Genomic DNA, 12,687 nt, shown 5'->3' on the forward strand with positions numbered 1-12,687 from the left:
CATTGTTGGGACTTGCCCAGCCAACCTATGGCTGCAGGGATGTCATCCTGCCATAGTCAGATGCCAGGACCCCTGCTCCCTCTGCTAGAATTAGTGTCAGGGGACTGATGCCCTCAGTCCAGTATCCCTTCCAGAGCCCAGGTGTGGATGAGGAAAGCTGCCTCTTTGTGACAGGGTTCAGACAGCAGAGGTGTTCAGGGACCCATGGCCACTGAGTTGGTACAATAAGTTGCCTGTAACAACCACTTCCATAGTGTCTCTTCAGCTCCTGAACATCCCTATATTGCCTCATGACACTGTCCACCCTGCTCTCTGCCTGTGTCCACCCTGCCATTTAACCCGCATGTCTTGCGGCTGCAGCGTGAGCTCCCTGCTCTAGAAGGCTAGCACTTCTAGGCTGAGCTCTCAAGTTCTATCCTCAAGGAGCATAATGTGCATGATCTGTTGAAACCACAGACGCACCACATTGGCCAGGAGTCCACGGAGCTCTCTGTCTCACTCGTCAGTGCTCTCTGGGCATCCTTTGTCCACTCCACCCTCCTCCAACGCTACTGGCATCTCTCACCAGCTCTTCCACCCACAAGTCCCCCAGCCCTGTGTCTAGCCACTGCTTTAACGTTAAGTCACAAATATATACAGAGCCCAGTTTTCTCTCTTTGGGGAATTTCTTCCTCAGGTTCTTTTCGTCCTTGTCGTCTCATATTCAGTCATTTTGGGTTTCCCTGGCTGCTCTCCTGCTCTTTGGCTCTTGCTGTCTGTCTTGTTCTTTGCATCCCCTCCTTCTGCTCCCGCTAGGTCTGCTCCTCACACACCATTAGTGCCATGACTTTATCCTCTGTCTGCTAATTCCACTGGTTCTGCCATTCTGGACGTCTTTCTATCCATTGCTTCCATCCTGGACTGCGCTGTCCTGTTGTGTGATTGACTTCCCACCGCAGAGGAGCATACCGCTCTGTTCCATGGGTCTTGTTGTGTTTCCCACTGAAGGGTGTTGACCCCCTCCTGCAGGGACATCCCTGTCAGCCAGCTTTGGCTTCCCATGGATCCCTCCTGGCGACATGCTGATGGGGTTGCATACAAAGTTTGTGCTTGAGGGAAGGTCAACACCTTTACCCGGGCAAGCTGCGTCTTGGTGACTGAGTGCCTATATTTCTGAGGGAGGTCCGCTGCTCTGGTTGTCTCCAGAGCCCAGGTGCTCACGGCCTAGCTTCAGGATATGGCGTACCTCCCTGTGGTACTACTGAACTCTCCAGCCCCACATCCTGGATATCCACCCCTCCTGAGGTCCGGTGTCCCCCCTCTCCAGCTGGAGGAAATCCCATGCTCTGGTAGTCAGCCCCATCCTATGATTTGGAGCCAAGGCTGTGCACAGATGATGTGGGCTGAGTCAGCATTCCCTTCCTGTGGGGTCATGACCTCCCGGCAGGCTGTGCAGTGGGCATAGTGCACACTCCTCCATCTTTCTAGGTTCCAGGAAGAGAGAACATACAAAGCCACAGGCTACAGTTGGTCCATTGCTTGTGCTTGACAACTGTGCGTCTTTCGGTCCCGACCATGCGTCCTTCTCCGACTCCTCAGGATCTTTCTTTTACCCAGTACAACCTACACTACACTGCTGCTCAGGCCTGTCCTGTCCAGAAAGCACCACCCTAGAGGAAATATGATTTTGAGTTATCAGTCCATAATGGTCTGCACGGTTGGTTCAGGCCTGTTTGGAAGACTTGACCTGACAAGAAATGAAGTGGGGGAGGCCGGTAGCATCATGTTTAAAAAGAGATGAAGCACAGCCACCTGCCACACCCTCTCAGAATCCTTGGATGGCTACACATCCTTCGACCCAAGCCTTGTTTACAGAGTCAGCCATGTCTCAGACTGTACACAGAGCACAGGCATCTGGGGACCCACATGCATGCCAGGCATTGTCCCGAGTGCTGACAGTGACTGCCTGGGAATCTAGACTTTAGCCCCCATTAAATGAAGCACTGAAGACAAAGCTTCACTCAGTGTGACCTGTCTCCATGCTCTCAGGCCCCAGGCCTCAGGCTGCCCACCAGTGGCGGCATGAGGCAGTGACATGTCAGGGTGGGACAGAATCCTTGCTGTCTGTACCAATTTCTTCCTACTATGTGGACTTCAACAAATGTATTAGCATGTGGACCAGAGTCAAGTCTTCTGTTCACCATCAGGAAGGCAGGAACATTTCCCATAGAACAGGTTTTGTTGGGACTAGAGTCCCAGGGGCTGTGAGCCTCACAGGGAGCCTGTAGCTGGTGCCAGGCACATGGATACATGCTGCCAAGATGCCTGGCTATGACAGAACTAGAACTTCAATGTGGGGGCATCAGTGCCCATCCTTACCCTCTGCGGGCTGTGTCCACCTGATGAGTACTAGAGTAGAGTCAGGACCATCCCGGCAGTCAGCACATTCTCATCCACAACTAGATTCTAGATTTCTGAAGATATCACTGACTCCTTAGCGTGCCAGGCCAGCGTGCTCCATCACAGTGTGTTTGCTCTCCAACCACAATCTGTGCCCTCCCACACATTGATGGTCTCTGCATTTAGCCCTAATAAAGTCCAGAGGTAGGGCCTGTCTGCTCACACAAGGCACATAGCCCAGACCTGACACCAGTTGCTAGAACATATTTGTGCCAATTAACAAGAGACAGTGGCAGACCACAGGAGCTGAGACAGCACGGGGCAGTCACCCAAGGAGCTGTCGCCTGAGCGGCTCTGGGTAGCATGGGCCATGGAAGTGTCTACTGAAGTTGATTGGCGTCCTATAGAGAAGTCTCGGTTCAAAGCAAGGGGACATGGGAAACTAAACTAGCACAGATAGGTCTCAAAGGGCGGCAGATCGCCAGCTGCAAGGGAGAAATTATAGGATACCAATGAGGACTAATGTGGTCTACACAGGTTCAGTCAAGGTCTTTATTGCTCAGAAGGCTCAAGTGTGTTCAGAAGAGACACAGTCACAGTGAGGTGAGGTTGCTTGACCTGGAGAGGCCAGGGCCAGAGAGAGGAGGGCACTGCCATGGCCTGGGTAGAGTTTAGGCACAGAGGGTGTACATATACTCTGTGAGGTTTGGCTTTCCAGCACTCACAGGAGATACAGGTAATTCTCTCAGTGGCAGAGAGGTCATCAGCAGCTGGACTTCTGGCCTGAGGAGAGGCCACAGCAGGCCTGGCGGGAGCAGGCAGGGCGGCACAGCAGGGACACACAGGAGGAGGCTGGACGGCAGCAGCTGGGCTGGCAGGAAGAGGCACAGCAGGAGGAGGTGGGCACACAGCAGGCAGGTCTGCACACAGGGCGGCAGAGCAGGGACATGCTGGAGCAGGGCTTGCAGCAGACAGGCTTGCAGCAGACAGGTGCACAGCAGGGTGGCTGGCAGCATGAGGAGGATCCAGAGCAGATGGGTGTGCAGCAGACAGGTGTGCAGCAGACAGGCTTGCAGCAGACAGGTGTGCAGGAGACAGGAGTGCAGCACACAGGCTTGCAGCAGGCAGGTGTGCAGCAGACAGGCGCACAGCAGGATGGCTGGCAGCAAGAGGACTGGCAGCTAGGCTGCTGGCAGCATGAGGAGGAGCCACAGCAGACAGGTGTGCAGCAAACAGGCTTGCAGCAAAGAGTCACACCGCAGGACTGCTGGCAGGGGGAGCAGGTGCAGCACGCTGGCTGGCAACATGAAGATTGGCAGCAGGGGCTGGACCCACAACACACTGGTGTGCAGACAAGGGTTAGACAGGGACCTGAGGCACAGCAACTGGGGGCGCAGCAGCTGGACTGGCAGCAGCTGGGCTGGCAGCAACTGGGGACACAGCAGCTAGACTGGCAGCAGCTGGGGGCACAGCAGCTGGGCTCACAGCAGCTCTCTGGGCAGTCGTCCACCCGCCAGGAGGAGTGGGTGCAGGCATCAGAGCAGACAGACATGGTAGAGGCGGCCATGGCAGAGCTGGCTTGGGGTAGAGTGAGTGAGTGGTGAGTGAGAGTGTGAGTGTGTGTGAGGTGCTGGGCCGTCGCCTTTTATCCTCCTGTACTGTTGTCTGGCTTGGCCTCCCTTCCTTGTTGGTGTGGCTCCTGGCCATCATTAGGGTGTTTGTTTGCCTGGGATGTTGTTGTCAGGCCTGTCTGCCTCCTGCCTCTTTGTGGTGCTGGGAGGAGTTGTGGGGCAGAGGTGTTACATGAACAGGGAGATTGGGGTGTCATTGTTGGGACGTGCCCAGCCATCCTATGGCTGCAGGGATGTCATCCTGTCATAGTCAGATGCCTGGACCCTTGCTCCTTCTGCTAGAATTAGTGTCAGGGGACTGATGCCCTCAGTCCAGTATCCCTCCCAGAGCCCAGGTTTGGATGAGGAAAGCTGCCTCTTTGTGACAGTGTTCAGACAGCAGAGGTGTTCAGGGACCCATGGCCACTGAGTTGGTACAATAAGTTGCCCGTAACAACCACCTCCATAGTGTCTCTTCAGCTCCTGAACCTCTCTATATTGCCTCATGACACTGTCCACCCTGCTCTCTGCCTGTGTCCACCCTGCCATTTAACCCGCATGTCTTGCGGCTGCAGCGTGAGCTCCCTGCTCTAGAAGGCTAGCACTTCTAGGCTGAGCTCTCAAGTTCTATCCTCAAGGAGCATAATGTGCATGATCTGTTGAAACCACAGACGCACCACATTGGCCAGGAGTCCACAGAGCGCTCTGTCTCCTCGTCAGTGCTCTCTGGGCTTCCTTTGTCCACTCCACCCTCCTCCAACGCTACTGGCATCTCTCACCAGCTCTTCCACCCACAAGTCCCCAGCCCTGTGTCTAGGCACTGCTTTAACGTTAAGTCACAAATATATACAGAGCCCAGTTTTCTCTCTTTGGGGAATTTCTTCCTCAGGTTCTTTTCGTCCTTGTCGTCTCATATTCAGTCATTTTGGGTTTCCCTGGCTGCTCTCCTGCTCTTTGGCTCTTGCTGTCTGTCTTGTTCTTTGCATCCCCTCCTTCTGCTCCCGCTAGGTCTGCTCCTCACACACCATTAGTGCTATGACTTTATCCTCTGTCTGCTAATTCCACTGGTTCTGCCATTCTGGACGTCTTTCTATCCATTGCTTCCATCCTGGACTGCGCTGTCCTGTTGTGTGATTGACTTCCCACCACAGAGGAGCATACCGCTCTGTTCCATGGGTCTTGTTGTGTTTCCCACTGAAGGGTGTTGACCCCCTCCTGCAGGGACATCCCTGTCTGCCAGCTTTGGCTTCCCATGGATCCCTCCTGGCGACATGCTGATGGGGTTGCATACAAAGTTTGTGCTTGAGGGAAGGTCAACACCTTTACCCGGGCAAGCTGCGTCTTGGTGACTGAGTGCCTATATTTCTGAGGGAGGTCCGCTGCTCTGGTTGTCTCCAGAGCCCAGGTGCTCACGGCCTAGCTTCAGGATATGGCGTACCTCCCTGTGGTACTACTGAACTCTCCAGCCCCACATCCTGTATATCCACCCCTCCTGAGGTCCGGTGTCCCCCTCGCCAGCGGGAGGAAATCCCATGCTCTGGTAGTCAGCCCCATCCTATGATTTGGAGCCAAGGCTGTGCACAGATGATGTGGGCTGAGTCAGCATTCCCTTCCTGTGGGGTCATGACCTCCCGGCAGGCTGTGCAGTGGGCATAGTGCACACTCCTCCATCTTTCTAGGTTCCAGGAAGAGAGAACATACAAAGCCACAGGCTACAGTTAGTCCATTGCTTGTGCTTGACAACTGTGTGTCTTTCGGTCCCGACCATGCGTCCTTCTCCGACTCCTCAGGATCTTTCTTTTACCCAGTACAACCTACACTACACTGCTGCTCAGGCCTGGCCTGTCCAGAAAGCACCACCCTAGAAGGAAATATGATTTTTGAGTTATCAGTCCATAATGGTCTGCACGGTTGGTTCAGGCCTGTTTGGAAGACTTGACCTGACAAGAAAATGAAGTGGGGGAGGCCGGTAGCATCATGTTTAAAAAGAGATGAAGCACAGCCACCTGCCACACCCTCTCAGAATCCTTGGATGGCTACACATCCTTCGACCCAAGCCTTGTTTACAGAGTCAGCCATGTCTCAGACTGTACACAGAGCACAGGCATCTGGGGACCCACATGCATGCCAGGCATTGTCCCGAGTGCTGACAGTGACTGCCTGGGAATCTAGACTTTAGCCCCCATTAAATGAAGCACTGAAGACAAAGCTTCACTCAGTGTGACCTGTCTCCATGCTCTCAGGCCCCAGGCCTCAGGCTGCCCACCAGTGGCGGCATGAGGCAGTGACATGTCAGGGTGGGACAGAATCCTTCCTGTCTGCACCAATTTCTTCCTACTATGTGGACTTCAACAAATGTATTAGCATGTGGACCAGAGTCAAGTCTTCTGTTCACCATCAGGAAGGCAGGAACATTTCCCATAGAACAGGTTTTGTTGGGACTAGAGTCCCAGGGGCTGTGAGCCTCACAGGGAGCCTGTAGCTGGTGCCAGGCACATGGATACATGCTGCCAAGATGCCTGGCTATGACAGAACTAGAACTTCAATGTGGGGGCATCAGTGCCCATCCTTACCCTCTGCGGGCTGCGTCCACCTGATGAGTACTAGAGTAGAGTCAGGACCATCCCAGCAGTCAGCACATTCTCATCCACAACTAGATTCTAGATTTCTGAAGATATCACTGACTCCTTAGCGTGCCAGGCCAGCGTGCTCCATCACAGTGTGTTTGCTCTCCAACCACAATCTGTGCCCTCCCACACATTGATGGTCTCTGCATTTAGCCCTAATGAAGTCCAGAGGTAGGGCCTGTCTGCTCACACAAGGCACATAGCCCAGACCTGACACCAGTTGCTAGAACATATTTGTGCCAATTAACAAGAGACAGTGGCAGACCACAGGAGCTGAGACAGCACGGGGCAGTCACCCGAGGAGCTGTCGCCTGAGCAGCTCTGGGTAGCATGGGCCATGGAAGTGTCTACTGAAGTTGATTGGCGTCCTATAGAGAAGTCTCGGTTCAAAGCAAGGGGACATGGGAAACTACCCTAGCACAGATAGGTCTCAAAGGGCGGCAGATCGCCAGCTGCAAGGGAGAAATTATAGGATACCAATGAGGACTAATGTGGTCTACACAGGTTCAGTCAAGGTCTTATTGCTCAGAAGGCTCAAGTGTGTTCAGAAGAGACACAGTCACAGTGAGGTGAGGTTGCTTGACCTGGAGAGGCCAGGGCCAGAGAGAGGAGGGCACTGCCATGGCCTGGGTAGAGTTTAGGCACAGAGGGTGGACATATACTCTGTGAGGTTTGGCTTTCCAGCACTCACAGGAGATACAGGTAATTCTCTCAGTGGCAGAGAGGTCATCAGCAGCTGGACTTCTGGCCTGAGGAGAGGCCACAGCAGGCCTGGCGGGAGCAGGCAGGGCGGCACAGCAGGGACACACAGGAGGAGGCTGGACGGCAGCAGCTGGGCTGGCAGGAAGAGGCACAGCAGGAGGAGGTGGGCACACAGCAGGCAGGTCTGCACACAGGGCGGCAGAGCAGGGACATGCTGGAGCAGGGCTTGCAGCAGACAGGCTTGCAGCAGACAGGTGCACAGCAGGGTGGCTGGCAGCATGAGGAGGATCCAGAGCAGATGGGTGTGCAGCAGACAGGTGTGCAGCAGACAGGCTTGCAGCAGACAGGTGTGCAGGAGACAGGAGTGCAGCACACAGGCTTGCAGCAGGCAGGTGTGCAGCAGACAGGCGCACAGCAGGATGGCTGGCAGCAAGAGGACTGGCAGCTAGGCTGCTGGCAGCATGAGGAGGAGCCACAGCAGACAGGTGTGCAGCAAACAGGCTTGCAGCAAAGAGTCACACCGCAGGACTGCTGGCAGGGGGAGCAGGTGCAGCACGCTGGCTGGCAACATGAAGATTGGCAGCAGGGGCTGGACCCACAACACACTGGTGTGCAGACAAGGGTTAGACAGGGACCTGAGGCACAGCAACTGGGGGCGCAGCAGCTGGACTGGCAGCAGCTGGGCTGGCAGCAACTGGGGACACAGCAGCTAGACTGGCAGCAGCTGGGGGCACAGCAGCTGGGCTCACAGCAGCTCTCTGGGCAGTCGTCCACCCGCCAGGAGGAGTGGGTGCAGGCATCAGAGCAGACAGACATGGTAGAGGCGGCCATGGCAGAGCTGGCTTGGGGTAGAGTGAGTGAGTGGTGAGTGAGAGTGTGAGTGTGTGTGAGGTGCTGGGCCGTCGCCTTTTATCCTCCTGTACTGTTGTCTGGCTTGGCCTCCCTTCCTTGTTGGTGTGGCTCCTGGCCATCATTAGGGTGTTTGTTTGCCTGGGATGTTGTTGTCAGGCCTGTCTGCCTCCTGCCTCTTTGTGGTGCTGGGAGGAGTTGTGGGGCAGAGGTGTTACATGAACAGGGAGATTGGGGTGTCATTGTTGGGACGTGCCCAGCCATCCTATGGCTGCAGGGATGTCATCCTGTCATAGTCAGATGCCTGGACCCTTGCTCCTTCTGCTAGAATTAGTGTCAGGGGACTGATGCCCTCAGTCCAGTATCCCTCCCAGAGCCCAGGTTTGGATGAGGAAAGCTGCCTCTTTGTGACAGTGTTCAGACAGCAGAGGTGTTCAGGGACCCATGGCCACTGAGTTGGTACAATAAGTTGCCCGTAACAACCACCTCCATAGTGTCTCTTCAGCTCCTGAACCTCTCTATATTGCCTCATGACACTGTCCACCCTGCTCTCTGCCTGTGTCCACCCTGCCATTTAACCCGCATGTCTTGCGGCTGCAGCGTGAGCTCCCTGCTCTAGAAGGCTAGCACTTCTAGGCTGAGCTCTCAAGTTCTATCCTCAAGGAGCATAATGTGCATGATCTGTTGAAACCACAGACGCACCACATTGGCCAGGAGTCCACAGAGCGCTCTGTCTCCTCGTCAGTGCTCTCTGGGCTTCCTTTGTCCACTCCACCCTCCTCCAACGCTACTGGCATCTCTCACCAGCTCTTCCACCCACAAGTCCCCCAGCCCTGTGTCTAGCCACTGCTTTAACGTTAAGTCACAAATATATACAGAGCCCAGTTTTCTCTCTTTGGGGAATTTCTTCCTCAGGTTCTTTTCGTCCTTGTCGTCTCATATTCAGTCATTTTGGGTTTCCCTGGCTGCTCTCCTGCTCTTTGGCTCTTGCTGTCTGTCTTGTTCTTTGCATCCCCTCCTTCTGCTCCCGCTAGGTCTGCTCCTCACACACCATTAGTGCTATGACTTTATCCTCTGTCTGCTAATTCCACTGGTTCTGCCATTCTGGACGTCTTTCTATCCATTGCTTCCATCCTGGACTGCGCTGTCCTGTTGTGTGATTGACTTCCCACCACAGAGGAGCATACCGCTCTGTTCCATGGGTCTTGTTGTGTTTCCCACTGAAGGGTGTTGACCCCCTCCTGCAGGGACATCCCTGTCTGCCAGCTTTGGCTTCCCATGGATCCCTCCTGGCGACATGCTGATGGGGTTGCATACAAAGTTTGTGCTTGAGGGAAGGTCAACACCTTTACCCGGGCAAGCTGCGTCTTGGTGACTGAGTGCCTATATTTCTGAGGGAGGTCCGCTGCTCTGGTTGTCTCCAGAGCCCAGGTGCTCACGGCCTAGCTTCAGGATATGGCGTACCTCCCTGTGGTACTACTGAACTCTCCAGCCCCACATCCTGTATATCCACCCCTCCTGAGGTCCGGTGTCCCCCTCTCCAGCTGGAGGAAATCCCATGCTCTGGTAGTCAGCCCCATCCTATGATTTGGAGCCAAGGCTGTGCACAGATGATGTGGGCTGAGTCAGCATTCCCTTCCTGTGGGGTCATGACCTCCCGGCAGGCTGTGCAGTGGGCATAGTGCACACTCCTCCATCTTTCTAGGTTCCAGGAAGAGAGAACATACAAAGCCACAGGCTACAGTTAGTCCATTGCTTGTGCTTGACAACTGTGTGTCTTTCGGTCCCGACCATGCGTCCTTCTCTGACTCCTCAGGATCTTTCTTTTACCCAGTACAACCTACACTACACTGCTGCTCAGGCCTGTCCTGTCCAGAAAGCACCACCCTAGAAGGAAATATGATTTTTGAGTTATCAGTCCATAATGGTCTGCACGGTTGGTTCAGGCCTGTTTGGAAGACTTGACCTGACAAGAAAATGAAGTGGGGGAGGCCGGTAGCATCATGTTTAAAAAGAGATGAAGCACAGCCACCTGCCACACCCTCTCAGAATCCTTGGATGGCTACACATCCTTCGACCCAAGCCTTGTTTACAGAGTCAGCCATGTCTCAGACTGTACACAGAGCACAGGCATCTGGGGACCCACATGCATGCCAGGCATTGTCCCGAGTGCTGACAGTGACTGCCTGGGAATCTAGACTTTAGCCCCCATTAAATGAAGCACTGAAGACAAAGCTTCACTCAGTGTGACCTGTCTCCATGCTCTCAGGCCCCAGGCCTCAGGCTGCCCACCAGTGGCGGCATGAGGCAGTGACATGTCAGGGTGGGACAGAATCCTTCCTGTCTGCACCAATTTCTTCCTACTATGTGGACTTCAACAAATGTATTAGCATGTGGACCAGAGTCAAGTCTTCTGTTCACCATCAGGAAGGCAGGAACATTTCCCATAGAACAGGTTTTGTTGGGACTAGAGTCCCAGGGGCTGTGAGCCTCACAGGGAGCCTGTAGCTGGTGCCAGGCACATGGATACATGCTGCCAAGATGCCTGGCTATGACAGAACTAGAACTTCAATGTGGGGGCATCAGTGCCCATCCTTACCCTCTGCTGGCTGCGTCCACCTGATGAGTACTAGAGTAGAGTCAGGACCATCCCGGCAGTCAGCACATTCTCATCCACAACTAGATTCTAGATTTCTGAAGATATCACTGACTCCTTAGCGTGCCAGGCCAGCGTGCTCCATCACAGTGTGTTTGCTCTCCAACCACAATCTGTGCCCTCCCACACATTGATGGTCTCTGCATTTAGCCCTAATAAAGTCCAGAGGTAGGGCCTGTCTGCTCACACAAGGCACATAGCCCAGACCTGACACCAGTTGCTAGAACATATTTGTGCCAATTAACAAGAGACAGTGGCAGACCACAGGAGCTGAGACAGCACGGGGCAGTCACCCGAGGAGCTGTCGCCTGAGCGGCTCTGGGTAGCATGGGCCATGGAAGTGTCTACTGAAGTTGATTGGCGTCCTATAGAGAAGTCTCGGTTCAAAGCAAGGGGACATGGGAAACTACCCTAGCACAGATAGGTCTCAAAGGGCGGCAGATCACCAGCTGCAAAGGAGAAATTATAGGATACCAATGAGGACTAATGTGGTCTACACAGGTTCAGTCAAGGTCTTTATTGCTCAGAAGGCTCAAGTGTGTTCAGAAGAGACACAGTCACAGTGAGGTGAGGTTGCTTGACCTGGAGAGGCCAGGGCCAGAGAGAGGAGGGCACTGCCATGGCCTGGGTAGAGTTTAGGCACAGAGGGTGTACATATACTCTGTGAGGTTTGGCTTTCCAGCACTCACAGGAGATACAGGAAATTCTCTCAGTGGCAGAGAGGTCATCAGCAGCTGGACTTCTGGCCTGAGGAGAGGCCACAGCAGGCCTGGCGGGAGCAGGCAGGGCGGCACAGCAGGGGCACACAGGAGGAGGCTGGGCGGCAGCAGCTGGGCTGGCAGGAGGAGGCACAGCAGGAGGAGGTGGGCACACAGCAGGCAGGTCTGCACACAGGGCGGCAGAGCAGGGACATGCTGGAGCAGGGCTTGCAGCAGACAGGCTTGCAGCAGACAGGTGCACAGCAGGGTGGCTGGCAGCATGAGGAGGATCCAGAGCAGATGGGTGTGCAGCAGACAGGCTTGCAGCAGACAGGCTTGCAGCAGACAGGTGTGCAGGAGACAGGAGTGCAGCACACAGGCTTGCAGCAGGCAGGTGTGCAGCAGACAGGCGCACAGCAGGATGGCTGGCAGCAAGAGGACTGGCAGCTAGGCTGCTGGCAGCATGAGGAGGATCCACAGCAGACAGGTGTGCAGCAGACAGGCTTGCAGCAAAGAGTCACACCGCAGGACTGCTGGCAGGGGGAGCAGGTGCAGCACGCTGGCTGGCAACATGAAGATTGGCAGCAGGGGCTGGACCCACAACACACTGGTGTGCAGACAAGGGTTAGACAGGGACCTGAGGCACAGCAACTGGGGGCGCAGCAGCTGGACTGGCAGCAGCTGGGCTGGCAGCAACTGGGGACACAGCAGCTAGACTGGCAGCAGCTGGGGGCACAGCAGCTGGGCTCACAGCAGCTCTCTGGGCAGTCGTCCACCTGCCAGGAGGAGTGGGTGCAGGCATCAGAGCAGACAGACATGGTGGAGGCGGCCATGGCAGAGCTGGCTTGGGGTAGAGTGAGCGAGTGGTGAGTGAGAGTGTGAGTGTGTGTGAGGTGCTGGGCCGTCGCCTTTTATCCTCCTGTGCTGTTGTCTGGCTTGGCCTTCTTCCTTGTTGGTGTGGCTCCTGGCCATCATTAGGGTGTTTGTTTGCCTGGGATGTTGTTGTCAAGCCTGTCTGCCTCCTGCCTCTTTGTGGTGCTGGGAGGAGTTGTGGAGCAGAGGTGTTACATGAACAGGGAGATTGGGGTGTCATTGTTGGGATGTGCCCAGCCATCCTATGGCTGCAGGGATGTCATCCTGTCAAAGTCAGATGCCTGGACCCTTGC

At 55.0% G+C, this 12,687-nt stretch overlaps 3 protein-coding genes and 1 long non-coding RNA gene across 12 annotated transcripts in view; 2 read left to right on the forward strand and 2 right to left on the reverse strand.

The window, feature by feature from the left end:
• The window catches only part of Tspear (thrombospondin type laminin G domain and EAR repeats), a 202,653-nt gene that overhangs the window by 116,487 nt on the left and 73,479 nt on the right, over window positions 1-12,687 (forward strand). The window lies entirely within an intron of this gene.
• The window catches only part of LOC127195779 (uncharacterized), a 30,859-nt gene that overhangs the window by 14,677 nt on the left and 3,495 nt on the right, over window positions 1-12,687 (forward strand). Inside the window, exons 3-4 of one of the 3 annotated variants that reach the window (XR_007831395.1) lie at window positions 3,433-3,462; window positions 7,558-7,582. This is a non-coding gene — a long non-coding RNA (uncharacterized LOC127195779). Of the gene's footprint in view, window positions 1-3,432; window positions 3,463-7,557; window positions 7,583-7,635; window positions 7,666-12,687 lie in introns of those variants that run through there. The other 2 variants (XR_007831396.1, XR_007831397.1) reach the window with 2 other exon arrangements.
• Window positions 3,143-8,149, reverse strand: LOC127195754 (keratin-associated protein 10-9-like). 7 transcript variants are annotated; one of them, XM_051153302.1, is made up of 3 exons: window positions 7,875-8,149; window positions 3,521-3,704; window positions 3,143-3,448 (listed from the first exon to the last, which is right to left on the reverse strand). In XM_051153302.1, exons 1-3 carry the CDS (start codon window positions 8,147-8,149, stop codon window positions 3,143-3,145), a joined length of 765 nt encoding a protein of 254 aa, XP_051009259.1. The 7 variants fall into 7 exon arrangements, with proteins under 7 accessions (XP_051009259.1, XP_051009265.1, XP_051009260.1 ...); XM_051153308.1 differs by lacking the exon at window positions 7,875-8,149 and adding an exon at window positions 3,796-3,969 and having other exon boundaries at window positions 3,521-3,750; XM_051153303.1 differs by lacking the exon at window positions 7,875-8,149 and adding an exon at window positions 3,811-3,969 and having other exon boundaries at window positions 3,143-3,750.
• Window positions 11,547-12,386, reverse strand: LOC127195755 (keratin-associated protein 10-7-like). The gene has a single exon (XM_051153309.1). It carries the CDS (start codon window positions 12,352-12,354, stop codon window positions 11,551-11,553), a length of 804 nt encoding a protein of 267 aa, XP_051009266.1. The 5' UTR covers window positions 12,355-12,386; the 3' UTR covers window positions 11,547-11,550.

This window comes from Acomys russatus, chromosome 11 (assembly GCF_903995435.1).
Source record: "Acomys russatus chromosome 11, mAcoRus1.1, whole genome shotgun sequence".
In the NCBI taxonomy this organism is placed as follows: domain Eukaryota; kingdom Metazoa; phylum Chordata; class Mammalia; order Rodentia; family Muridae; genus Acomys; species Acomys russatus.

Excerpts from the sequence above, each read along its gene's own strand:
- LOC127195754 (XM_051153302.1), bottom strand. The coding sequence starts at position 8,149 with ATGGCCGCCTCTACCATGTCTGTCTGCTCTGATGCCTGCACCCACTCC. Across the intron at positions 3,705-7,874 it reads TCTTCATGTTGCCAGCCAGC|CCCCTGCTGCCAATCTTCAT; the intron begins GTGCTGCACCTG and ends TTGTGGGTCCAG. Across the intron at positions 3,449-3,520 it reads AGCCATCCTGCTGTGCGCCT|CCTGTCTGCTGCACACCTGT; the intron begins GTCTGCTGCACA and ends GTCTGCTGCAAG.
- LOC127195755 (XM_051153309.1), bottom strand. The coding sequence starts at position 12,354 with ATGGCCGCCTCCACCATGTCTGTCTGCTCTGATGCCTGCACCCACTCC.